Here is a 25,245-nt window from a genome sequence, read left to right as displayed (position 1 = left end):
GGGGGGATGTTCTCTGTTCACATTACTGATGAAGGCGTTTGTCTGCAGCAGCTTTTCAGTCTGTCTATCATTCAATTAGTAATAAAACCATAAATAAACAAACAAATACATGTATTGGAAAATATAAAAGTGTGCAGAAATGATTGTTTTATTATTTATATGACAATATCATGAAGTCTGGGGAATCTTTGTGTGATGTGTGGTTAAGGTGGTCTCTGGATGGCCCGAAACATTGATCAGTTGTGCGATGTGGCAAATCTCAGTCTCTGACACATTCTTTCACTTTCTCCCCATTACTGGGGTCTCACAGTTGAGTAACCACAGAAGAGCACAGCTCACCGCTGTTGTGCTCTCAAACGTTAGCTGCAATCTGCCAGATCGAATTGTTTGGGCTGGAGGGAGGTAGCAATAGGGGAAAAAAAGCTGTTACTGGGGGCCACAAACAGCTAGAGCTTCTACGTAAGTGTATTCAATTAAAACTTGGCTTAATAGTGGCTTAATATCAAATGTTTGTTCTTTTGTCTGTTGTGTGATGCCCACAGCTGACTCAGATTTTCTGATGGTTGGGTATGTGAATATTACTCATCACTTGTGGGTCTGTGAATATTACTCATCATTTAAACCATGAGACAACACATGTATCACTGTTTAAAAAGTGCTTTTGTTTGACATTGTTTTACTTAACTATTTAATTAACACTCATTTATACAGGCTGAAAGTCTTCAGGGTCAAAACACCTATTCACAAGCAAGGTGTTGTGAATTTGTTTAAATATTTAACACAGAGAAATGTTTTCCTTAAACAGAGGAATACATTTAAAACACGAGCAACCAAAGAGAAAAGTGGAAACTTTTTTATTAGCTTTGTGCAACTTTGAGAATGTGATACAGTCCATATTCTAATTGAAAAGGTCATTTATAAAAAGCGTTTTATTCATACAAGTTCCTTCAGAGGTTCCAAGAGAAGTCGAGTCATAGGAACATTTCACTTAATATATTTTAAGATTAGAAGTGCAATGTTTACACTGTCACCAAGTGTAAACAATGCTGTGAAATTCCATTCAGTAGCTCATTGTGGAGTTAAAAAGCAGGAAGTCTTTTCAAGAATAAAAGCACAATATTGCATAAAGTACCTAAATATTTTAAAAGTCCCCATATGGTTTTAAAAAGCAGACCACAAAAGCAAAGATTTACTCTATTAAGTAAAAAACAAATCAAAACAACAGCAACACAACCCTGACATCTGAAATAAACAGATAAGAATAAAACTAACCTGAGTTGTGGTTCATACTGATAACACTTTGATTAAACAGTATAACATAAATTGTATGTTATTTACAGAACTTTCAATGTAAAGGGGAGAATTACATTAATTGACAACAAAGGTTTAAAAAATAAACAAATGTGATAAGATTTTTAAATCTGCCAACCTGTGATAATGTTCCATTGCTCAAAAAAGAGTTTTGTCTGTAGTGGTTTCTAAAGTCTCATTTCACACACCGTTGTAGGCCACCGTGTAAGCTGTCACATGACAGGCATTGTCATTTGAGTCTGATATGGACAGTATTATAGGAATGATATGTCCCACAGTTTAAGACACTTTTCGACAAATTAAACAATCCACACACTCCTACTGTGATGGGAGCTAGTACTGTGAAGTCAAAATGTCATATGTAATATTACGATTTTAACCTTTTGATGTTTCAGTCTCACTATACACATCACTGTACGTATGTAATGTGCAATGAATTCATGAGTAACTTTAGTCAGTGCTTTTAATAACAATACATTCATATCAACTGTTGTGTTGTTTACAATTAATACAAGTATTTCTATAAATAAATCAGAGAAATAAGTTAAACTTAAAGAAAATAGATATATACAAGAATTAGAGCCAGATGTTTCATACTCACATGTCCTTCTAAGCCTATCTAAAAATTTGGTCTTTTTCACTTATGTAATATTGTTTTATTTATAGACCAACGTGAGACTTAAGTGTGAGAGCAGAGGCAACATTCGCATTATATGCAAACTACAATCAGTACGACAAACACAAGAAATAAACACAAACAATCCAGGGTATCTCCCACATGAGCTGGTCACAGGGACGACTACCCTTTTACCTAATTTTGCAAACTAGTTTTGAATGGCATTCTGGATTATAACTCCTGGATAAATTTAGCAGAATCCAAGGGAATTGCAGCACTCGTACACTGAGAAATAACTCTCATTCCTCGCAGTCAGCCTAGACAGGACGTTATCTGGTTTCAGTCCTGACACTCAGAGCAATGACAGACTTGTTGAGTTCTGAGGTAGGACCAGACCATTCCCACCAGCTCATTGAAGAGCTCAGGCGGCAGTGCCCATGATAAAGCAAAGTGCACTATGAAACATATGCTTCGGTCTCCTCTTTGGGGGATGGGGACAGGAACATGGGAAGAGCACCCTTGAAAAGAAGGCCACAGAAAAGACTCCTGGGTCAGCTAAGGTTTAAAGAGACGCTCCCTTCATTGCACATTGCCAGTTTGTGTGCATTTTTTCACTACAATTTTATCAAAGCCGTTAGCACAAACCAGTGTGTGCTTGAATTTATCTGTTGCTCTGGTTGCTCACATAAGCCTCGGCAGACGGAATGGCCGGAATGTTTTCCGTCGTTTGGCGTAAGGTGACTTCAGTTGGCGTCGTCCTGTCTTTACTGACTCAGGAGGGAAGAGAATGATTAACAAATAAAACATCTCCTGTGACCCTGCTGTCCTAGACAGTGTGGGTCTGCAGGCCACAGGGCGGACGCTGAAGAGAAAGCTAGGAAGCTGAGCTCAGATTTCCCATCAGGAATGCAGGGTGTTCCCAAGCTCCCTCCACCCTCGGTTTTACTCCAATAATGTCACATCTGGGAAGGCAGCAGGCGTGGAAGACATCATCGGAGCCGTACCCAGGTATGTATCACGTCATCAGAGTTTGATCATGCCCAGGTACGTATCTTGCTTGGAAAATTGAGTTGCAGGCTTGCAGGTGACATGCACATTTGTGCCTGCCGACAAAAGCAGTCCTTTACCCATAAGGCCAGTAGAATTTTCCGATTTATTGATATGACGTTTCAAGATTACGTCATGCTGGTCGCCTTCAAGAACCCTTTTCACTTCAATCAAATAGTTCACCCCTGTATTTGTGGACTGCAGTGTCAACTGTAGATAAAGGAAATAATTTCCATCATGTTCCACTTCAATGTGCTGTGTGATGTTACCTTCTGGAAATTTCTGCCACACCAGCATACCGCTGTTGTTATCCCAGCCTTGAAACAAAGATAACAGTAGAATTACACACCTGAAGCCCAAACATGTGCACACGCAATGAACACACACACTTGTGGTAAAGGAGATGTGAGTGAGAGCTGCCAAGCGCTCTGTCTTACTGCTGTAGTCGAACAGGTGCAGGCTAGTTCTCTTCAGTGGGGCGGGACTGAGAACAGGGCCACTGGCTGGTTCCTGTAGAAACAATGAGTCACATTCACATTCATATTTGCAGCATTTATCAGATGCTCTTATCCAGAGCGACTTACAAAAGTGCTTCGTCATTTAGTCATAAAATACATCCCAGTAGAGTGGGCTAGAGTCCAAGATACCAATAAACTAGAATACTGCAGAAATACAGGGATCAATGCTGATTCCTAGAAGTACAAAATACATAAGAGCTCTATAACAGATAACAATCAGTGTAATAAACAATAAGTACTACAGTTAGTCAAACATAGGAGCAGTTAACATCAGACATAGGAGCAGTTAACATCAGACATAGGAGCAGTTAACATCAGTAGTTGGAATCCAACAAAATTCTTCTTTATTTTCCACCTTGTTTCTTTTGTATGGTGGGGAAAGGTTTGTTTGATGCCAGTTACTGCTACATGTCTGAGAAGTGTGTTTGATTATTAGAACTCGGTAGTATTTCAGTGCTGTGGTGCCATCTTGGCTAATATATCTCTGGAAACGATCATGGTGCCCTTCTGTCTGTTAAGGGGGTAATGTCCACATGTCCAGGCGACTGCTGCCTCCAGTCTGTTATACATCATATACTATAATGTATAGTATTGTATATATTGTTATAATCTGTCCATCTACAGCTAATGTTATCGTATTGATTTTATTTACGTACTGACCAAGTCATCCCTGCAGTCATTGTCATGTAAAGAGAATTGGAGTAAGAACACACCCTATCCAATGAGAATTAGAGTAAGAACACACCCTATCCAATGAGAATTGGAGGAAAGAATACATGCTATCCAATAAGAGGTGGTGTAAAGAATACACCCTATCCAATGAGAATTGGAGGAAAGAATACATGCTATCCAATGAGAGGTGGTGTAAAGAATACACCCTATCCAATGAGAATTGGAGGAAAGAATACACACTATCCAATGAGAGGTGGTGTATAGAATACACGCTATACAATGAGAAGCGGTGTATAGAATACACACTATCCAATGCGGAGTAGAATAAAGAGTAGAATAATAAGATTAATAATAAAATAATAGCTGTGGAGTAACGCGCGCACTCTGTCCAATGAGAAGTGGCTGTGGAGTAACACGCACACTCTGTCCAATGAAAAGTGGCTGTGGAGTAACGCGCACACTCTGTCCAATGCGAAGTGGCTGTGGAGTAACGCGCACACTCTGTCCAATGAGAAGTGGCTGTGGAGTAACACGCACACTCTGTCCAATGAAAAGTGGCTGTGGAGTAACGCGCACACTCTGTCCAATGCGACGTGGCTGTGGAGTAACGCGCACACTCTGTCCAATGAGAAGTGGCTATGGAGTAACGTGCATCCGACTCTCAATGCCTGTGCCCATCATGCACAGAAGATCAAACAGAAGCTCTGACTCATAGCAGAATAGTCTTGTCTCTCCTCTCGGTGGTTGTTTGATCTGAAAATGACTACCTTATACATTCCACATGTGATGCCCCTCTCATTAGACACAGGTTCTGACATGCCGTTCCTGCTTGGGCAGCTGGTACCAAACACAGGAAATCAGAGATAGACAATAATCCACCATAATGACACCCCCTCAGCCCCCCACTCGCCCCAGCCCAGCTAAACCCTGCACAGAGGATTCTGGACCAGTGTGCCGGAGACGTGCCGTCGCAGTGTGGCTTTGACGTGCTGGTGTTGTCTGAGCCTACAGAAAGCAGCTAAGGATAGGGTCGGAGGAGCTGATTACCACTGAACAGCTGGACATGGAATCTGCCATCAATTTAACGTGAGGTTAAACAATAAATGGTGACATGAGATGTTAGGGGTCAACAGGTAATCCGGTAAACCCGTGCTGAGTCCGACTACCCAAATCTCTTAGCGCCAGGGGTGTCTTTTTTTTTTTTTTTGCCAACGTGAAAATGACTTGAGAATCCATGGTTTCAGAGGTTCACTTGTTTCATTTTCAAACGTCAGAAAAAAGAATTCGCATGGGTGTTACTACAGAATAAAACTACTATAGATGGCAGGAGAAAAAAAACCTTTACAACACTTTAAATGTATTAAATTATTCTCCTTTAGACTCAAAAACACTGTACCATGACTGAGTACCCTGGTAATAAACAGTGATAAACCACCATATAAGGTCAGGGTTATAGACTTTCTGAACAGGTTAGGGCATGTACAGATGCATCTCACCATGGATTCTGGCTACTGAAACCATATGAAACCAAACACTAAAACCACAAAAAAAAGTTTGGTTCAGCTTTACTGTGTTAAAATATTATGAGTCATCTGTGAACCTTCCAAACACGGCATGGACGTCGTCATGATGTCATCTGTGTGCCCCCTATGTCCGTCATCCTTGCTATCTTATCCACAGGTGCTGTAACCTTTACCCTCGGTGACACGACTGGACCTGTATGACCCAATAAGCCTGTATGACCCTGTATGACCTCTCAACATGGTCGTCTGACCTTTATCCATTATTAACATGTGGACGATAACTGTGGTTAAGGCGCATTAAACTAGAAGTGACATTTGGCACCTGATTCGTGACCAGTCTCTGAAACAGCTGCCATATTCACCTGAGGCCAGTGTATCCAGACAGTGAACACTGAAGCGCCCGTTTCACTGTGGGATTTTTATAACGCCCCGGTGAACAGAGAACAGCAGCCAGTAAACCCCGAACCCCTGTTCATATAACATCCCTGATATCGCCTGATTTCAGTACGCAAGCTTAAAGCTCGTGCTGTTTTGCGCTTCGGATAATTCACCCGTCGCTGTCGAGCAGAGGAGCAGAAGTAAACCATACCGTGAGGCTGAAAGCTCTGGGGTAGAAGAACTGAAGAGAGATGGAGACCACCAGGGCCGCGGTGAGGAGCGAGGCCCATGCCAGCAGCACCCAAACCAGCCTCCTCAGCTGTGCCACCCGAGCACCACATCCGTCCTGGTTGTAGCACACCTGTCCCTCCATAGCACGGCTGGAGAGGTGCCGGCGCTCCGTTACCGGTAAGGGCGACGGCGAGGCGACACGATGCGTCAGGAGACAAGGCCAGATGAGTCAGCGGCGAGATGCCAATGAGACGCAGGTGGGTGGAGGCAAAGACAGGCCAGAACCAAAACGAGAGAGAGAGAGAGAGAGAGAGAGAGAGAGAGAGAGAGAGAAAGAGAGAGTGAGTGAGAGTATAATTCCTTTCCTAGTCTTGGGGTTCTGGCGGCTAAGAAACCTCAGCCTGAGTTTTGCTTCCTGTGCAGTTGGTTTTTTTGCGTGCGCGAGGGCGAGCAGGCAGGAGCAAACGTTCGTTACGACTGTGGCTGTCTCTACAGGTGTCCAGGAGGAGAGCGGTGGTGTATGTCCCCTGAGACCATATGAGCGAACTGCGCGTAGAAAGACGGAGGGAGAGGCAGAACCAGAAAAGTGCAAGAGAGGCAGAGAAACGCCGCCCCCTTGCGCAGAGGGACGGGCCCTCTCGCTAGACAGAGGAAGAGAGGCGCGAGCGTACCCAGGTCCTGCCGTGGCGGAAACGCATCGCATCAAAACAGTTACTCAAAAAAATCTTCACCACTCCGCAGACCTCAGCTCCAAAACCGCGGTCAGCGCTGACGCTGCGTCTCACCTCGCCTCAATCTGCCCCTGACTTCTCGTTTTTTTGTCAATCTACTTTTTGTCTTTCTCTTTAGCGTCCAATAAAGGCAAGGGACTAGTGGGAGGTGTCTCCCAGTGAGTGCTGGACATGTCTGACCTTTACTGGAACGTACACCTCCCACATGTTTAGCCACCCCATCTGCTTCATCTAATCCGAACTGGCGTGCTTTACGGTTCAAAATCTGACAAATTATTTCAAAATCTGAAAAAATCATTTTAAGTACATGACAGTCAGCATGGTGGCTTGGTGGTTAGCAAGTTTGCCTCTGATCGCGAGCATCTCATGTTTGCGTCCCTACCGGGGTGTAGTTTCAACATTTTCCCCTTGTCTATGTGGGTTTTCTTTGGGGGTCTCCAGTTTCCTGCCACAGTCCAAAAGCCTTGGAGGTTAGATCAGCTGGCTATCCTAATATTGTCCTGGTGTGTGTGTGTCTGCATGTCTAGTAGTGGAAGGTGCGCTGGGTTTTTTCCTCTCTCCCTCTCTGCACATCGTTCAGACCCTTGGGAGCCTGAGGCTTTGGACACAATTGCCGCTTCTCACTGATGCGTGTCTGGATGTAAAAGCTGTGTGTGTGTTAACTGTAAAGTGACCTTAGGTTCCTGGAAAAATGCTATATAAATATAACTTTGTTCATTCAGTGGTCAATGTTTTAACCATATTACTACAGTATAGCATTTACAAGCACAATTACAATTGATCATTCACATCTTTTGACTAGAAAACACCAGAGAATGCTTCCCTCACACTTCACTGAGTGCCGTCCCCCCCCCGGTTTGAAATCTGGGCATTAGCCTCGACCCAACGCCCTCATTTGACACCCATGTCTACTCTGTTGTTTCATTTTTCTTTTACCCGTGCTACATTGCTCAAATCCCAACCATCCACTTCGGACTCTCACATCTGTGCTGTCCTGTCCAACCGCCTGGACTCCTGCAGCTCTCTCCTGACCTTCACAGGCTTCAGACAGTTCAGAACTTTGTTGTCCACCTTCTCGCTCCCACCTGGTCTCACCAGCATGTTATACCCATTCCCCAGAATCTTAGGGGTCTTCTTCCAGGACCCTCACTGTTCCTGCATTCAACCTTCACAGCTCCTCCGATCGCCCCTGGAACTCTCACTTCTCATGTCCAGTAATCCACTTCTCTCCAGATTGAATCCTAACTTTAAAACATCCTTATTTTCCCTAGTCCATGACCTTCCTCAATCCTAGTCTGTGCCTGACTATCCACTCTGTGCTTTACGTGTTTTACCGAATGTCTCTGTCATCTGTCTCTGTCCATGTTTTATTGTGTCTTTTGACAGTTTTTTCATATGCTGTGTATATGTGTATCTGTATATGAATAAACTGTGTGTGTTCATGTGTATATCTCACCCAGATCTTGGTTGACTGGGGATTTTTGTCTCCGATTTGGCAACATTGCTAAACCATTCACTAGCACCGCAAGCGCACCATTTTTAAAAAAAATCCCGCATGCACTGTACAAGACGCTGACCTTTGTACCTTCTCTCTGCAGGAGGGAATTTGTCAGTCACTGCTTAGACAGATGGGGAGAGAAGTTAAATTCAAGTTGGTCTCTTCGCCCAAACTGGCAATAGTGATGTCAGGAATGATGTAATCCTGTTTTCCACTCGCTGTTACACCAGCGTGGACACAGCATGTGTGGATTACGTGTGCTAACTAAATAGAGAAGAAAGCAAAATCTCTGTTGTCAAGGTTGTCACAGGCTTCAGGGCCGCTTAGGGTTTCTGGACCATGGCTTTTTAATCACACCCAACTACACCTAGGACCTCATGTGAAACCAACTCTGAACACACACACACACACACACACACACACTTTCTTTTATATAAAGAGGTGGGATTATACATATGGCATATATGAATGTGTAACTACATATATGTAAGATAATAACAATTACCAAACCTAATTCTGACCTTAAATATTAGTTACCAACATACACAACTAGCTAACAATTTCAGAATGTTCTTTTCTGTAGCAGTAACTAATTCTCTCTCTGTCTCTCTCTCTCTCTCTTTCACACTCTCTTTCTCTCTTCCTCACGCTCTCACTTTCTCTATCACAACACCACTTCTTCCTACAAGTAAAACAACCATATCACAGTCTATTTTTCCCCCAAACTCAGAAAATGTTGACACCACCCATAAAACCAGTGAAGAGATCAGAGAGGTGTGTGGTCTGGGAAGAGATGGGGAAAAAGATACAGCATAACAATGAACAACTACAATTAACCCATAAACATCCATACAGGCAGAAGACTGAAGGCGCATACACAGACGTTAGTGGGTCAGAGAGAAAACTACAGTTTGTAAGAATAAAGCCTGAGGTGGGAAAGTTTTATCTATGAGATGGAAAGGCCATTGGTACCGACATGTAATTTCTGCTCTGCCCCCCCACCCCCACGTTTTCCGCTGTTTCACACATCTGTACATCGATCTGCTCGGACATTGACTGACGTGACGAGCCTTCAGGCTATGTTTAGCACTGTGGCTCCAGCTTCATAGAGTACAGGTGTTTAACTGGGGACTTCACAGCACACTGCACACCTGGGGATTTCCTAGGCCAGCATCTGTCAGGGTGGAGGTATGGGTGAAGCCAGCTGTCTTAGGTCTGCACACACGTGTGTGTGTGTGTGTGTGTGTGTAGACGTACCCACTCATGACCTGATCCTACTATATGGGCTAATATTAGAGTGCTATGAGGTATTGTGGTGAGTGAACAGCCCAAACACCCACTACTGTCTCTGATGGTCTAAAATGACATGGGCATATTAGTTGTCTGACAGTCGTCGTAGGTTTTACGCGTGACGTGGAAATCTGGTTGAAGGTGAATGTAAAGGTGGATGACGATGTTGGAAAACAGTTCAGGTTTGAGGTAGAGAGGGTCCAATTTGGACATGTTCCACTCGATGATGAGTCTTGAGCAACTATATATAGAGTCTTTTACTCTGCTAGAGCTGGAGTAAATGATGTATGAGTCAGCAGTGGGAGATAATCATGGTTTTTTTATGTTAGGACTATTGTTTTTATATTTCTGTTTGTATATTTTAGCATGGAAAGTTACTCTTAGCATTGAAACGTCTGAAGCCTGTACCGTGACATCTCAGGACTGAGAAGATTCATATCCACAAACCTTTTACCTTAGCTTTAACATTTTACTGGATAATTCACAACAGGTACTAAATAACATACACTGAAATGAATAACTATATAATAAGTCTGTTTAGGATGACCGACCTTTCACTCATCCATCTGTGACAGCGGTGGACACGTCTGTTTTCCAGACTGCTAAGATGTGTTTCAATGGCGCCATCTACAGGTCGTAATGTAAAATGACGAGAATAAGATCAAAACCAATTTCGCCGTCAGGGATTAATGCGGCTGGCAGAACCTTTTTAGACAGGTAACTAATAACAATAAACCACTGCACAGCACAGGGTGATATATCAATCTATTGTATTAACGTAATCGGTTTTAAAAATGCCACCGCCAGTTACCGCCGAGTTTACTTTTAAATAAGCCTATTTTAAAACTGCATCAGAATAAGCACTGGAAGATAAAGCGTTTTGAATACTACTACTACTACTACTACTACTACTACTACTAATAATAATAATAATAATAATAACAACAACAACAATATTATTATTATTATTATTATTATTATTATTATTATTATTATTATTATTATTATGTACTTCAGGCCAGACTAGTTTAGCCTCATTTACAATCTGATTCAAACTTTTCAAAATGACTTATTCGTTTAATACCGTGTAACTAATGAGGAGTAAGAAATTGCCGTTGGCGCTGTGGAATCCGGGGAAGAACGGATGGGGGCAACCGCGAGAGGGAACGGGAGAGGGGCGGGGGAATAACAATGCTTCCAGATCAAAACACGTCAGGAAAGTTTCCTGGCGCTTGGAGAGAGGGGAAAAACACGCATGGAGCGGGGCAACTCCGACGGCTCACACACACCATGCGTGTTCAGTGACGGAGGACCTTTGGAGGAGTGTGTTTTTCCTTAACTAACTTAGCGGAGCGTGTCGACGGTTAGCGGAGCGTGTCGAGCGTGCCGACGGTTAACGCGTCGGAATGGCAGGACTGGCCAAGCCGTCTAAGTGCAGGCAAAAACAACCCCAAACTCAGACTTAGAATTTGGAGGCGCACGGTCGTTTATTAATCTTTTCGGTCGCGGCTGGTTTAGGTGCGGTGTTCACAGCATGAGCGAGGCAGAACGTCGCGCTCAACGTGATTAAATTTGACCGACTTTATTAAAGTTACCTGTTGAAGATAAGTCCCATGTGTGTGCCGGGGTGCGTCAGGAAGAAGAAGAGCGTCTTTCAGATATATGCCAAAGCGTTCACATCGAAATAATGCAAAAAGTGGATTCGGCCAGCACGCCCACGGGTCATCCGGACTCCGAACTCCAGCAGCGCTTATCGGACTACGGGGGAGCCCGGGAGGGAATGCGGGAAAACGGCAAACACGTCCTCGGCCGTGAGGAGCCCGTGGAGGCGGCGTACTACTCCAACCGAAAGATGCTGGTCGGCTTGGACATTGTGTGCCTCTTCGTTGGTGAGAATAAGCTAGTTTTTAACAAATTTTGATCTGATTGAACGGGGTGGGGGGTGGGGGGGAGATGCAGCGTGCTTTAAAAAGCAAAATCAGTGCTAACGCTGCACAACCGGGGAAGGTGATATGGGGGAGTCTCCTGTTTAGCGCCATGCCTGAATTAGACACGTCTATTTACGATATAGCAGCGAGCGTGTAACCTGCCTATAATGGCATTGACATGAAGTTCTTGACAAACCAGATTTGTTAGAGGAGCTTTTTTTTTTTAAATAAAATGTTCACTGATTTTTAGCGGGTTACGGTGTTAGACAATGACCCTTTTAGTGCCGCGAATAATACCTTTTTGCAAGGGAAAATAAGAAGTTCATAACTCCGTTCACGTGATGTGCCTGCGGCGCACAACTCGGGGACCAAGTTGGCAGCGAGAGTTTTCCCGGGAATTCTTGGGTGTCCATGGCAACAGTGATTCCCAGGAGGTAAAGAAGACAGAACAGAAGTGGCGGAACATGGAGCTTTTGTAGACGCCAGAGCTGTTTTGCACAACTTTTGTGGCACTTGTAAACCGATAAGTTTCAGAGGAGAATACGTCTAGTTTGATTTCCATTCCCACCCTTTGTACCACCCTTTTCAATTTTTTTAAGTACTGAAAGCAAAATAAAAAAAACCCTGACATGAATGGTTAAATATCATATAACCGGAAAAATAGTAAACAGACTGTATATCACATCAATTGATGCGGCCCAAATTGTTTTTTGTGTTTTTTACTAAGTCCAACCCAACCTGTCCAGGCAGACTGACAGGTCTGTAATGTCGGTTGTACAGTTCCACAAGCTTCACAACACGAATGGCAGCAGACAGTTCTGTCTCTTGGACTGCTTAATTGGTGCTTAGACTATTTGGCCTACACACACACACACACACACACACACACACACACACAAATACACACAAACACATACACAAAGACACACGCAGTCACATGCAAAGACAGAAACACACATGCACACAGACACATGCTCACATACACTCATTTGTGAGCAATGAATGTCTGTCAACAGTTCTGAAAGGAAGTGCCGCTGGTGATTTTCTGCCTCCCAGACACTTCTGAGCAGTAGTCATTTTTCACGATACCCCTGTCAACTCAGTAGCTCAGCACATCTGTGTCCATCACCCACTCTCGTTTCAGAAGACTCTGCTAATGTTAGTAACATGGACTCTTGATGGACATTGTAGTTCCAGAGTAGTAGTGAAAGTGTGTGTGTGTGTGTGTGTGTGTGTTTGGGTCTCTCCATCCTTCAGTAAAGTTAGTACTGCGTTATGGCCTGGTGACAGAGGACATTACACATTGTCCTTCTAGAACTGGCAAGCCTTCCTTTTACCCTGTGTTGTTCACCCCACCCACAGACCACCCCACCCACAGACCACTCCACCTACAGACCACTCCACCCACAGACCACTCCACATGCATAACACTGCCCCGATGTACCACTCCACCCACATACCACTCCACCTACGGACCACTGCACCTAATGTCCACCTACTGACTACTCCACCTACATATCACTCTACCTACTGTCCACTGCACTTATCATTACACCTACTGTCCACTCCACTTAGTGACCACTACATCTACTGACCACTCCACCTACTATCTGCTCCACATACTGATCATCCTGCCTACTTCAGTCACAGATATCTCAGTCTTAGATACCTCAGTCTCAGATACCTCAGTCACAGATACCTGTCACAGATACCTCAGTCTCAGATACCTCAGTCTCAGCTACCTCAGTCTCAGATATCTCAGTCTCAGATACTTCAGTCACAGATATCTCAGTCTTAGATACCTCAGTCTCAGATACCTCAGTCTCAGATACCTGTCACAGATACCTCAGTCTCAGATACCTCAGTCTCAGATACCTGTCACAGATACCTCAGTCTCAGATACCTCAGTCACAGATACCTCAGTCACAGACACCTCGGTCTCAGAACTTGTGTAGCAGCAAAAAGGCTTGTTTGTTTGTTTTTTGCAGGATAATAGGATGTTTTTCCTTTTTCAGATAAGGATGGGACAGTAGCTGCTAGCTAAGATGGCTGAAGTGTAATGGGCTCCTGCTCTTTTCTGCTTGTCATCTTGCACGAAAGGATTTGAATAGTGTATGTGCCCCTTTAATATGTGCCCAGGGCCGAAGTGAAAAGAAGTGAAGAGGCTGCATCTCGGGAGCATGCATGATGTGTGTGTGTGTGTGTGTGTGTGTGTGTGTGTGTGTGTGTGTGTGAGTGTGTGTGTGTGTGTGTGTGAGAGAGAGAGAGAATGCAGTCATGGGTCAACGGAGGACAGCCTGACACAACAGGCTGGATTGTTCGTGGAGGCCTTCGGACATGCCGAGAAGATCACTCAGCCATGCATGCTCCTGCTGTGTGTGTGTGTGTGTGTGTGTGTGTGTGTGTGTGTGTGTGTGTGTGTGTGTGTGTGTGTGCATGTGTCGTGAGATGCTGAAGTTTGTAACATCTGGATAAGATGGACTATTTCCTCCTCATGGTCCTCATTAAAGTCGGTCATATTCAAAATCACACATTTACATTCACATTTACATTCACATTTACATTTATGGCATTTATCAGATGCTCTTATCCAGAGTGACTTACAAAAGTGCTTCGTCATTTAGTCATAAAATACATCCCAATACAGTAGGTTAGAGTCCAAGATACCAATAAACTAGAATACTGCTGAAACACAGGGATCAATGCTGATGCCTCGAAGTACAAAATACATAATAGCTCTATAAGTACTACTAAGTACTACAGTTAGTCAAACATAGGAGTGGGATCAGTGGTCTCACACACACACACACACACACACACACACACACACACACACACACACAGCTGTCCTGACCAGTCCCCAGTCCAGGCAGATGTGCACATTCTGAAGCAAGTTGCATGACCTGAAATGAACTGAAAGCACCCAGAGCAGATGACCTCCCTACCAGTTGATTAATCAGATCCCCAGGACACTGCTGATGTCCTTATGTGTTGGGGACACTGCTGATGTCCTTATGTGTTGGGGACACTGCTGATGTCCTTATGTGTTGGGGACACTGCTGATGTCCTTATGTGATGGGGACACTGCTGATGTCCTTATGTGATGGGGACACTGCTGATGTCCTTATGTGTTGGGGACACTGCTGATGTCCTTATGTGTTGGGGACACTGCTGATGTCCTTATGTGTTGGGGACACTGCTGATGTCCTTATGTGATGGGGACACTGCTGATGTCCTTATGTGTTGGGGACACTGCTGATGTCCTTATGTGTTGGGGACACTGCTGATGTCCTTATGTGTTGGGGACACTGCTGATGTCCTTATGTAATGGGGACACTGCTGATGTCCTTATGTGATGGGGACACTGCTGATGTCCTTATGTGTTGGGGACACTGCTGATGTCCTTATGTGTTGGGGACACTGCTGATGTCCTTATGTGATGGGGACACTGCTGATGTCCTTATGTGTTGGGGACACTGCTGATGTCCTTATGTGTTGGGGACACTGCTGATGTCCTTATGTGATGGGGACACTGCTGATGTCCTTATGTGTTGGGGACACTGCTGATGTCCTTATGTGTTGGGGACACTGCTGATGTCCTTATGTGTTGGGGACACTGCTGATGTCCTTATGTGATGGGGACACTGCTGATGTCCTTATGTGTTGGGGACACTGCTGATGTCCTTATGTGTTGGGGACACTGCTGATGTCCTTATGTGTTGGGGACACTGCTGATGTCCTTATGTGATGGGGACACTGCTGATGTCCTTATGTGTTGGGGACACTGCTGATGTCCTTATGTGTTGGGGACACTGCTGATGTCCTTATGTGTTGGGGACACTGCTGATGTCCTTATGTGTTGGGGACACTGCTGATGTCCTTATGTGATGGGGACACTGCTAATTTTTTTGCCTACTACTTGCACATTGATATAGGAATGAAGGTGTGAGGCCAAAACGATCCCGTGGTGGGGATCCATGTCATGCAGAACGGTTTGTACAGGATGGGGTGAGATTCTCTGGAAAACAGCGAGACATCAAAGGGGCATCTACAGACGATCTGGAGCGAGTGAGCGAAGGAGGGAGGGAGGGAGGGTATAAAAGGAGCTAAAGGAAGACCGGACAAAAATAAGAGAAGAGAGAAGGGGATGAGAATGTGAGGAATGGGTGGGAATAGGGGAGAAAGGGGTGAGAATAGGGGAGAAAGGGGTGAGAATAGGGGAGAAAGAGTGGGTGGAGGTGGGAGGTGGACGGGGGCAGTGGTTGTGGGAGGAGGGCCTCCATCTAATCCACTGATCAGAGAGACGGAGAGAGAAACAGTGGGAGGGAAAGTGAGAGAAAAGAAATAGAGATGGGTTGAAAGGCGTGTCCGGACTCATTCCCTTATCTCAGCTCCCTGTCCTCTGCTTTTCTTCTTCTCTGTACCATGGAATGCCGTTGCAGACAGAAGGTGTCCCCGCACAGGGCCTGGCAGAGCTGGCCGAGGTGCGTGTTGTGTGCTGGCCCGCGTGGCCACCTTTTGTGCCTGCGCGTTTGTCTCCATTCATTCGGCAGTGAAAAGCGGGGCGGGTCCGGGCGGGTCCGGGCGGGTCCGGGCGGGGCGGGGGTTTGGTGGGGGCAGGGGGCGAGTGAGGGAACCACGAGCACGTCGCAGCAGGTCGGAGCTGCCAGCACCACCCAGCCTGCGAGGGAACATGTGCATGCCAGGCTCCACCTACTCCCCCGCCCCCCCCCCCCCCCCCCCCCCCCACACACACACACACACACACATACACACACACACGCTGGGCTACACTCAACACCAGCATCAGGCAACAGAATCAACATTTGGCTAGACTGACGCTAGCCAGGTTTTTATTTATTTGGTGTTTACGTTGTGCGTTTTCTACTCACAAGCTGCACCGAGCACGCCAGCGGTGACAGAACATCATCACCTCACTGTAGTGACATTGTGAGCTTTAACCCTCGCTATACATGTCTGTGTTTAGTGTCCCTGGTGTTCCTGTGTTGTTTTTTACTTCTTACGATCACGTTCATATATGTTGTTCCTCTTTTAACTAGTCATTTAAAATCTTATAAGATTAACCATACACTTTCACTTGTGCCTTGCTTTCACTTGCTTTCATTTGCGCGCGCACACACACACACACACACACACACACAAGCCTTAGTCCCAATCCAGATCTGGCTCTAAGATGTTGGTGCCTGCTGGAGCCTGCTAGTCTAATTGGGTCTGAACAAAGATTCTGCTCCAGGCAAGTGTGTCTGTGTGTATGTGTGTATGTGTGTGAGTGTGTGTGTGCTGGATTCATGTCGCATGCTATTGATACGAGGGGTCGAAGGTCACAGGTCATGACCTGGGGGTCAAGCTTGTGCATTTGTCAGGGTGCACTGAGGTGAGATGAGTATCTTCCTCCAGCAGTCCTGACTAATTAGAGGATTAGACCAATCAGGGAGGAGTGACTGCAGAGCGCCCTCAACACCTGCAGTTATCTCCCACGAGATCAGCCCTGACAACTGCTTCTCTCTCTCTCTCTCTCTCTCTCTCTCTCTCTCTCTCTCTCCCTCTCTCTCTCTCTCTCTTCTGCTGCCATGTGCTTTTGTTTGCATGTTTACAGTGTCGGCAATGTTCTCTTGTTTCCACAAAGGCTGAGGAATGTGCCAAGAAATGTTTCCTCTGTGTTGGGGTGTCTCCCTCTCTGTGTGTGTGTGTGTGTATGTGTGTGTGTGTATGTGCAAATGTGTGTGTGTGTTTGCATGCATATGTGCACATATGTGTGTGTGGTATGTGTGTGTGTGTATATGCGTGTGTGTGTGCACGTGCGTGTGTGTGTGGAGCCAACCTTGGCTTGGCGGCTGCAGATACTGCTGGTGATGCCTGACCATTGATGCTAACCTCTTCCCAGTAGTAACTCAGTGTGTAGGTGTGTGTATATGAGAGTGTGTGTGTGTAGCTTCTGTAATCCAGATGCCAACAGAGATGAGAAAGAGATGAGATGATCGTCTGCTCTTTCTTTTTGTTCTTGGTGCGATTTTGGCGTGTGTGAGCCAATCGGGGCAGACTAAACAGAACACCCAGCTGCAAAATACCCTCCACGCTTCAGGAGGTGAGGACTTGCACCACTGCACAGATATCACCCCCCATCACACACCTTGCACGCCTCGCACGCTTCGCACGCCTCGCACACACACAATGTCATTTATTAGCAGCCAGGGTGGCGCTCTGATCCGGAACTCTGCTGCAGGGCCAAACGATACCACGCCTATTCATCTGTGTGTGTATATGTGTGTGAGGGAGAGAGAGAGTTCTTGCACACCTGGGCACTTTTGCACAAAGCCCATCTTTGTATGGTTGAGAGAGGATCACTCGTCGTTAACGGCCTGTGAGCTGACTTACACCACCGTTCCCAATAGACCGTGGTAACTGTAACACACCTATTTTAATGAGTTCCTCATAGATAACAATTTACTCAATGGGAAATAAATGTAAAAAAAACAGAAGAGAGACAGAAAAGAGTTTTTATCCTGGGTGCAGCTGTTCTTTGTGTGAGAGCTGTATGCTCATCACATAAACCTACACTGAACAACATGTACAACAGATAAGTCTCTTTTATAAGATGTGCATGTGAGTGCCTGTGTGTGTGCATGTGAGTGCCTGTGTGAGTGTGTGTGTGTGTGTGTGTGTGTGTGTGTGTGTGAGTGTGTGAGTGTGTGTGTGTGTGTGTGTGAGTGTGTGTGTGTGTATGTGTGAGTGTGTGAGTGTGTGTGTGAGTGTGTGAGTGTGTGTGTGTGTGAGTGTGAGTGTGTATGTGTGAGTGTGTGAGTGTGTGTGTGTGTGTGTGTGTGTGTGAGTGTGAGTGTGTGTGTGAGTGTGTGAGTGTGAGTGTGTGTGAGTGTGTGTGTGTGTGTATGTGTGAGTGTGTGAGTGTGTGTGTGTACAGGTTTCTGCTTAGTGCCCTCCTCCAGCACTGCATGTGTGTGAGGATGCATATAGTTCACAGTGTATTTTGGCTGTTGAAAGTTTGTTCGGCTGTGTGTGTGTGTGTGTGTGTGTGTGTGTGTGTGTGTGTGTGGGTTTCAGCGCAGCCCGAATGTGCGACTCTCACATTCCACAACTGCCACCGATCCTACTGCTCGCTCTCTTTCTCTCTTTTTCCTCATCCCTCTCTCCCTGTCTGTCCCATCCTTGCCTCCCTTGTAGAAGGATTCTCAGGTTGTTGACAGTGCTTACGGTAAGCTGTCCCTGCGACCTCATAGCCAGCACTCTCTCTCTCTCTCCCTCTCTCTCTCTCTCTCTCTTCCTCCCTCTCACTGTTCCTCTCCTCCTCTTATTTCATTGTCCGTGATTCACGATGACCTCATTTAGGGCTGTGGTGTAAATTAGAAACAGAACTTTCAGACTGAGACATGTACACCCCCCACCCACAGTTGAACTCAGGCCCAAACTTAACAAGTTGTGCAACTCAACATGTTCTTGGGCCTCTCTTCTCTTCCTCTCCTCTCTCTCTCCTCAGGCAGAGTACTACAGCTGTTCTCAGCTGTGTGACACATTTCTCCTGATGTTGGGACCATGTTGTGAAGCATGGTGCGCACACACACACACACACACACACACACACACACACACACACACACACACTCACACACACTCACACACACACACACACTCACACACACACACACTCACACTCACACACACACACACACTCACACACTCACACACACACACACACACACACTCACACTCACACACACACACACACACTCACACATACACACACACACACACACTCACACACACTCACACACACACACACACACTCACACACTCACACACTCACACACACACACACACACACACACTCACACACACACACACACACACACACACACACACACACACAAGCTGAGAGTCAGCAGATCCCGTTTTTCCTTCCTCTTCCTTCCCGGTGTATTGCAACTGCGCTCCATGTACCTATTGATGACCTTTTAATCTGATCTGTTGTGACTTCACACTCCCTCACACACACATGCACCTGCCCTCCCTCACACGCACCCAACACACACACTAATGGATTGGCTTGTAGAATTCAGTCCAGTCAATATCTTCAACTTGACCCAGCCTATAAATGACAGGCAGAGACTCATAGCCAGATCCTGTTACGATGCAGACGCATTAGTGTCGACCCCTAGACAAGCTCAGTTTACCAGTAAAGCCATGCTGTTATGACCCCCCCCCCCCCCCCCCCCACACACACACACACACACTTTCATGTGTCATGTATCAGTTCCCTCCTGATGAATGTCATTCTGACATGCATGGTGGCTTTCAGTAGTCGAACCAAAAATACTGTCAAGGTCGTTGTCACTGACTAGTGTTACTCCAGCTGCATAACGCTAAATAGAGGCTCTGCTGAAAGGCTAAATAACGCCTGGAAGTGCTGATTCTTCATCTCTGGTGTGGCACTTTGGAGTGCCATCTCCTGAATCCTGAGGGGTTTCGGTATTTGGGGTGCCATCTCCTGAATCCTGAGGGGCTTCAGTATTTGGGGTGCCATCTACTGAATCCTGAGGGGCTTCGGTATTTGGGGTGCCATCTCCTGAATCCTGAGGGGTTTCAGTATTTGGGGTGCCATCTCCTGAATCCTGAGGGGCTTCGGTATTTGGGGTGCCATCTCCTGAATCCTGAGGGGTTTCAGTATTTGGGGTGCCATCTCCTGAATCCTGAGGGGTTTCAGTATTTGGGGTGCTATCTCCTGAATCCTGAGGGGTTTCAGTATTTGGGGTGCCATCTCCTGAATCCTGAGGGGTTTCAGTATTTGGGGTGCTATCTCCTGAATCCTGAGGGGTTTCAGCGCTATCCTGGCACATGTGATTAACCAGGTGAGTTGTTTAGAGTTGGCACTAACATGAATGTGAAGTGGGCGGGGCCCTCTAGGATAACGGCTGGCTGTGTGGAGACACTGTTTTTGTTTTGGCTCTTTGTCCTTGAGGGGACAGTGCTGAGTGTCTGCACACCCCACCCAGACGACTACTGACTGACACACACCAGCTGTTGATTCGGGCAGAGCACATGCGCCAACGACCACCATGCAGGGATTACAGGAATGTATGTGTGTGTGTGTGTGTGTGTGTGTGTGTGTGTGTGTGTGTGTGTGTGTGTGTGTATGTTCACTATATTATTCGAGTACACAGAACTGCTTCACCTGTTGCCTGTTTACATTGCAGGCACATTCATTTGTCGTGGGTGATTTTGCTGTGTGGCCCAGATGTGTGTGTGTGTGTGTGTGTGTGTGTGTGTGTGTGTACGCACACTGATATGAAGCTAAAGATGGGAAAAGCCCTGTGTAGGTGTTGCTCTACTGGCGTGCCAGTGCACACTGGAAGCTGCTGGACCTGTGGCTGGAGCTACATCCAACTGTGTGTACCTGGTGGTTCTACTTACCTGGTGGTGCTACTTACCTGGTGGTACAGTTTACCGGGTGCTGCTACTTCCTGGGTGGTGCTATTAACCTGGTGGTGCTACTTAACTAGTGGTGTTATTTACTGGGTGGTGCTACTTATCTGGTGGTGCTATTAACCTGGTGGTGTTACTTAGCTGGTGGTGCTACTTAACTAGTGGTGCTATTTACCGGGTGGTGCTCTTCAAATGATAAAATCACAGACACTGGTTATTGGTCTATTTTACAAACAACAGTTGGCATGCATAACAAGCAGATATTTCACTACTGTACATGCAGCTGTAGGGGTAATTTAATATCACTCATAAAGCTGTCTTCAGAAGTTCTCTTTTTTTTAAGGCGTCTCTTCAATGAGAGGAGAAGGTTCCATAAGGTTTAGACTGCTCGGGGTGTAGAGACGGGATCAGTGGTTTGCCTGAGCTTGCCCCAGCCCTGAAGCGCACGTCTGAATTATTGACTAGTCTTTGGTTATTGGTGAGTCGGTTCTCTGATTTTGTTTTCATAATTCTGTTCATTTAAAGAGACACGAATAAGCGAATTATCACCAGTGGCCCAGGGCAGATGGGTGTAGTCAGTAACTGTAGAAGGCAACATGATCACGATCAGATAAGCAATCTCAGTGTCCTTCTACAACCCCACCTGAGCCCCCAACATAAATTAACACACACACTAACAAGACCGCAAACAGTGGAAATGTGTGACGTTTTCCGGTGGGGTGCAGTGTGACTGAGACAGGAATGCATGTCTAATGAGGGTGTTCATGTTTTTTTTACGTTTTTACATTTTTAACATCTATGTGTTTGCATGCACAGACACACACGTGTGGTCTATACACCACACCAGCTGCAGGGTATCCTGTACGATGCTGCCTGCTTGCATTTATCTGTGTTTGGTCTTCACTCTCTGGGAAGAACAGTTCTCATTCACAGAGACACTGGACAACGTGACCTGAAAAGTTTGTTTAAGCACTGGTGCTGAAGTCTATGGGAGCAAACATGCAGATGTGTGTGTGTGTGTGTGTGTGTGTGTGTGTGTGTGTGTGTGTGTGTGTGTAAAACTGTTAACCGTGTCAAAAATCGATGGTCACAAACCACCCGTGTTCATTGGCTAACATGCTGAAGTGTTGCAACCCTGCGTGAGCTGGTTTGCACTTTCTACTGTATTGATCCACATTTTGCATCCGTGTGTGTATTTGTGCATGAGAGAGAGTGTGTGTGAGCTTGTGTGCATGCTTGTGTGTGTGTGTTCTGCAGTCACGTACACTGTGAGCCTCCCTTGCTGGGGCCTGTGCACACGCCTGGGCTGGTTCCAGTTTTCCAGTGGTTGGAATGAGAGGATGAGTTGGGGGGTTAATGATCAGTCCCAAGCTCTCTGCAGGTCACTCTCCGTGGAGAGAGGGCATGGGACCAAGTCAGGAGTCGGGGTGGACAGAGGGCAGAAGACTCCTCTGAGAATGAGGGTCAAAGTTCAGCATGGCCTGCTCGGTCTTGTGGTCTCAGTGCTCCGCGGCACACGTGACTGCAGAGACGCGGCTGTGGTCTCAGTGCTCCGCGGCACACGTGACTGCAGAGACGTGGAGCTCTGCAGCCTTCCACATCTCCCCTCTGCGTGGCAGCGTAAAGCAAGTGCTGCGTCACCATTAACGCTCGGGGACGTCTCTCTCGCCGCGGTGTCCGGGCGAACGAGTCTGCGGTCAGCGACCTCCCGAGAGGCCCCTAGAGGAATTCTCTCTCATCCTGCTCCTTGTCCTCGAGTTTGTCGGGAGGGCTCCATCTTTTCTTTGGGGCTCTTTCTTGCCTTGATCCCTAATCTTTCAGCACTGTCATGCTCTGCCCCCCACCACGCCACACCCCCATCCCCCACTGGAGTTACATGTGGAATGTTAGATCCCAACCTTCCGCCTTCATCTCCCCCCACACACACTGGAGTGACAAACTGGAGCCCCTAACACACTCTGACTGCACTTCACTCTGCCGATGGAGCATGTGTCATATTACAGTAACCACCACACACATACTTCTGACAGACATCTAACTCCTCTCCTCTGTATGCCTCTGTCTCTCCCTCTCTCCCTCTCTCTCCCTCTCTCTCCCTCTCTCTCTCTCTCTCTCTCCCTCTCACTAGCCTCTATCCCATTCTTTGCATGTGAGCTGAAGGCGGTGAAGCCGTACTACCGGGGCTTTTTCTGCGGGGATTCCACCATCACGTACCCCTATGTAGAGTCAGAGGCCATTCCCGACAGCATGCTCATCGCCGGAGGAATCATCATCACAGGCTTTGCGGTAATACACACACACACACACACGCCTGTTCAAACACTCAGGTAGGTGCTTCCAGAGAACATCTCCTCCAGCCAATGTACGTCACTGCTGCGTGGCTTTATTTTAAGAGCTCTTGGAGAGCCGGAGAATATGGGCGCCACTCTCATGTTTGGGGGTCCCCACCGTCCCGTCGTCCTGATCCCCCCCCCTCCATTGCAGATCGCCCTGGGCGAGTGCTACCGCGTGCGGATGCGTCGTGCCCGCTCCCGCGCCTTCGTGGGCAACCTCTACGTGGCCTGCCTGTACAAGGAGCTGGGCAGCTTCCTGTTCGGCTGCTGCATCGGCCAATCGCTGACCAACATGGCCAAGCTGAGTGTGGGCCGCTTGCGCCCCAACTTCCTGTCCGTGTGCAATGTGACGTACACGTCGCTAGGCTGCACGCCGGGCAAGTACATCGATCAAGTCATCTGCAGCAGCACCCCAAAAGAGGAGGAGGAGGCCAGGTAAACTACACCTTCACACGAGAGAGAGCTCATCGTCCTCATCATCATCATCATAATTCTAGCTAAACACGTTCATCTAGACATGTTTTTGATTTTTGTTTTTTTACAGTACTGAGCAAAGGTTTAAGGCTCTCCAGAAAACTGGTGTTAAAGCTTTTTATCTGGGCATGTAGAGTAGTCACCTACACAAAAAGTGGTCACATGGCCAGGTCTTCCACATAGGGAGACCCCAGTTCAGGTCTTCTAGGTCAGGTCTTTCAGATCAGGTCTTCCAAATCAGGACTCCTGCGTCAGGTCTTCTACGTCAGGACTTCCAAGTAGGATCTTCCACATCAGGTCTTCCATGTCATGTCTTCAAGGTCAGGTCTTCCCCGTCAGGTCTTCAAGGTTAGGTCTACTACGTCATGTCTTCAAGGTCAGGTCTTCAAGGTTAGGTCTACGACGTCATGTCTTCAAGGTCAGGTCTTCAAGGTCAGGTCTTTCAGGTCTGGTCTTCCAGGCTTCTTCCTTTGACTTCTTCCAGCATTTACGGGGAGGGGCTTTGCTGTGAACAGTGTGTCAAGGAATTCTCTTGCTGACAGAGTCACAGGATCACTTCTTGCCTAGATAGATTGCATACCACTGGAATGTCTGACACATTTACACACAACTGCATTTCCAAGGCAATCTTGTACTACATACACAGTAATGCCAATACAGCATATAATCAGGAAATTGAGAACTGAAAGAGCAAGATATAGGGAAAGAAACAGAAGGAGAGAGAGGGAGCTTTACAGTTCCTCTCCTTCACCACTGGCAGGATGAGAAACAGAGAACAGTTGTTCAGTCTGGACAGCAAACATGGCTGATGACAAACACATGCTGTGTTCCGCTAGCTCAGAGTCCTTCCTTCAACAGCAGGGCTGCGTCTCAGGGTGGCGAGAGGTGGGATGAGCTCGACAGGCCAGGGAGATTTACCATAAAAGTTACGTTTTACCACAAATGGTGTGGAACTGCTGTGGTAACAGCCCCCCCCCCCCCCCCTCTTTTACAGGAAGTCGTTTTTCTCTGGCCACGCTTCTTTCGCCATGTACACAATGCTTTACCTTGCTGTGAGTATTACTAGTGATGGTTTTCACATGCACGCACACACACACACACACACACACACACACACACACACATTACTGGAGTGATATTATGAAACAGCTTTAATGACTGAGATTTCAGGGTCCACTGTGCTAAGATTTCTGCTGTGAACTTCCATTCCTGCCATATGGGAACTGCCAAAAATGTCTG

At 46.4% G+C, this 25,245-nt stretch overlaps 2 protein-coding genes across 3 annotated transcripts in view; one reads left to right on the top strand and one right to left on the bottom strand.

Moving 5' to 3' along the window:
- Positions 1–874: 874 nt before the first annotated feature.
- tnfsf18 (TNF superfamily member 18) lies at positions 875–9,512 on the bottom strand. 2 transcript variants are annotated; one of them, XM_035524886.1, is made up of 4 exons: positions 6,277–9,512; positions 3,412–3,484; positions 3,244–3,291; positions 875–3,030 (listed from the first exon to the last, which is right to left on the bottom strand). In XM_035524886.1, the coding sequence occupies exons 1-4, from the start codon at positions 6,436–6,438 to the stop codon at positions 2,951–2,953; spliced, it is 363 nt and encodes a 120-aa protein (XP_035380779.1). In that variant the 5' UTR covers positions 6,439–9,512; the 3' UTR covers positions 875–2,950. The 2 variants fall into 2 exon arrangements, with proteins under 2 accessions (XP_035380779.1, XP_035380778.1); XM_035524885.1 differs by having other exon boundaries at positions 875–3,291.
- Positions 9,513–11,001: 1,489 nt separating this feature from the next.
- ppap2d (phosphatidic acid phosphatase type 2D) overlaps positions 11,002–25,245 on the top strand; it is a 17,589-nt gene continuing 3,345 nt past the window's right edge. Inside the window, exons 1-4 of the mRNA XM_027025908.2 lie at positions 11,002–11,704; positions 23,328–23,485; positions 23,684–23,967; positions 25,001–25,058. Of these exons, the coding sequence (XP_026881709.2) occupies positions 11,503–11,704; positions 23,328–23,485; positions 23,684–23,967; positions 25,001–25,058 (702 nt within the window). The 5' untranslated portion in view covers positions 11,002–11,502. The remainder of the gene's footprint in view (positions 11,705–23,327; positions 23,486–23,683; positions 23,968–25,000; positions 25,059–25,245) is intronic.

The sequence above is a fragment of the Electrophorus electricus genome, chromosome 4 (assembly GCF_013358815.1).
Source record: "Electrophorus electricus isolate fEleEle1 chromosome 4, fEleEle1.pri, whole genome shotgun sequence".
NCBI lineage: Eukaryota > Metazoa > Chordata > Actinopteri > Gymnotiformes > Gymnotidae > Electrophorus > Electrophorus electricus.
Note: the sequence above shows the minus strand (reverse complement) of the source record. Positions and strands in the feature narration are given on the sequence as shown.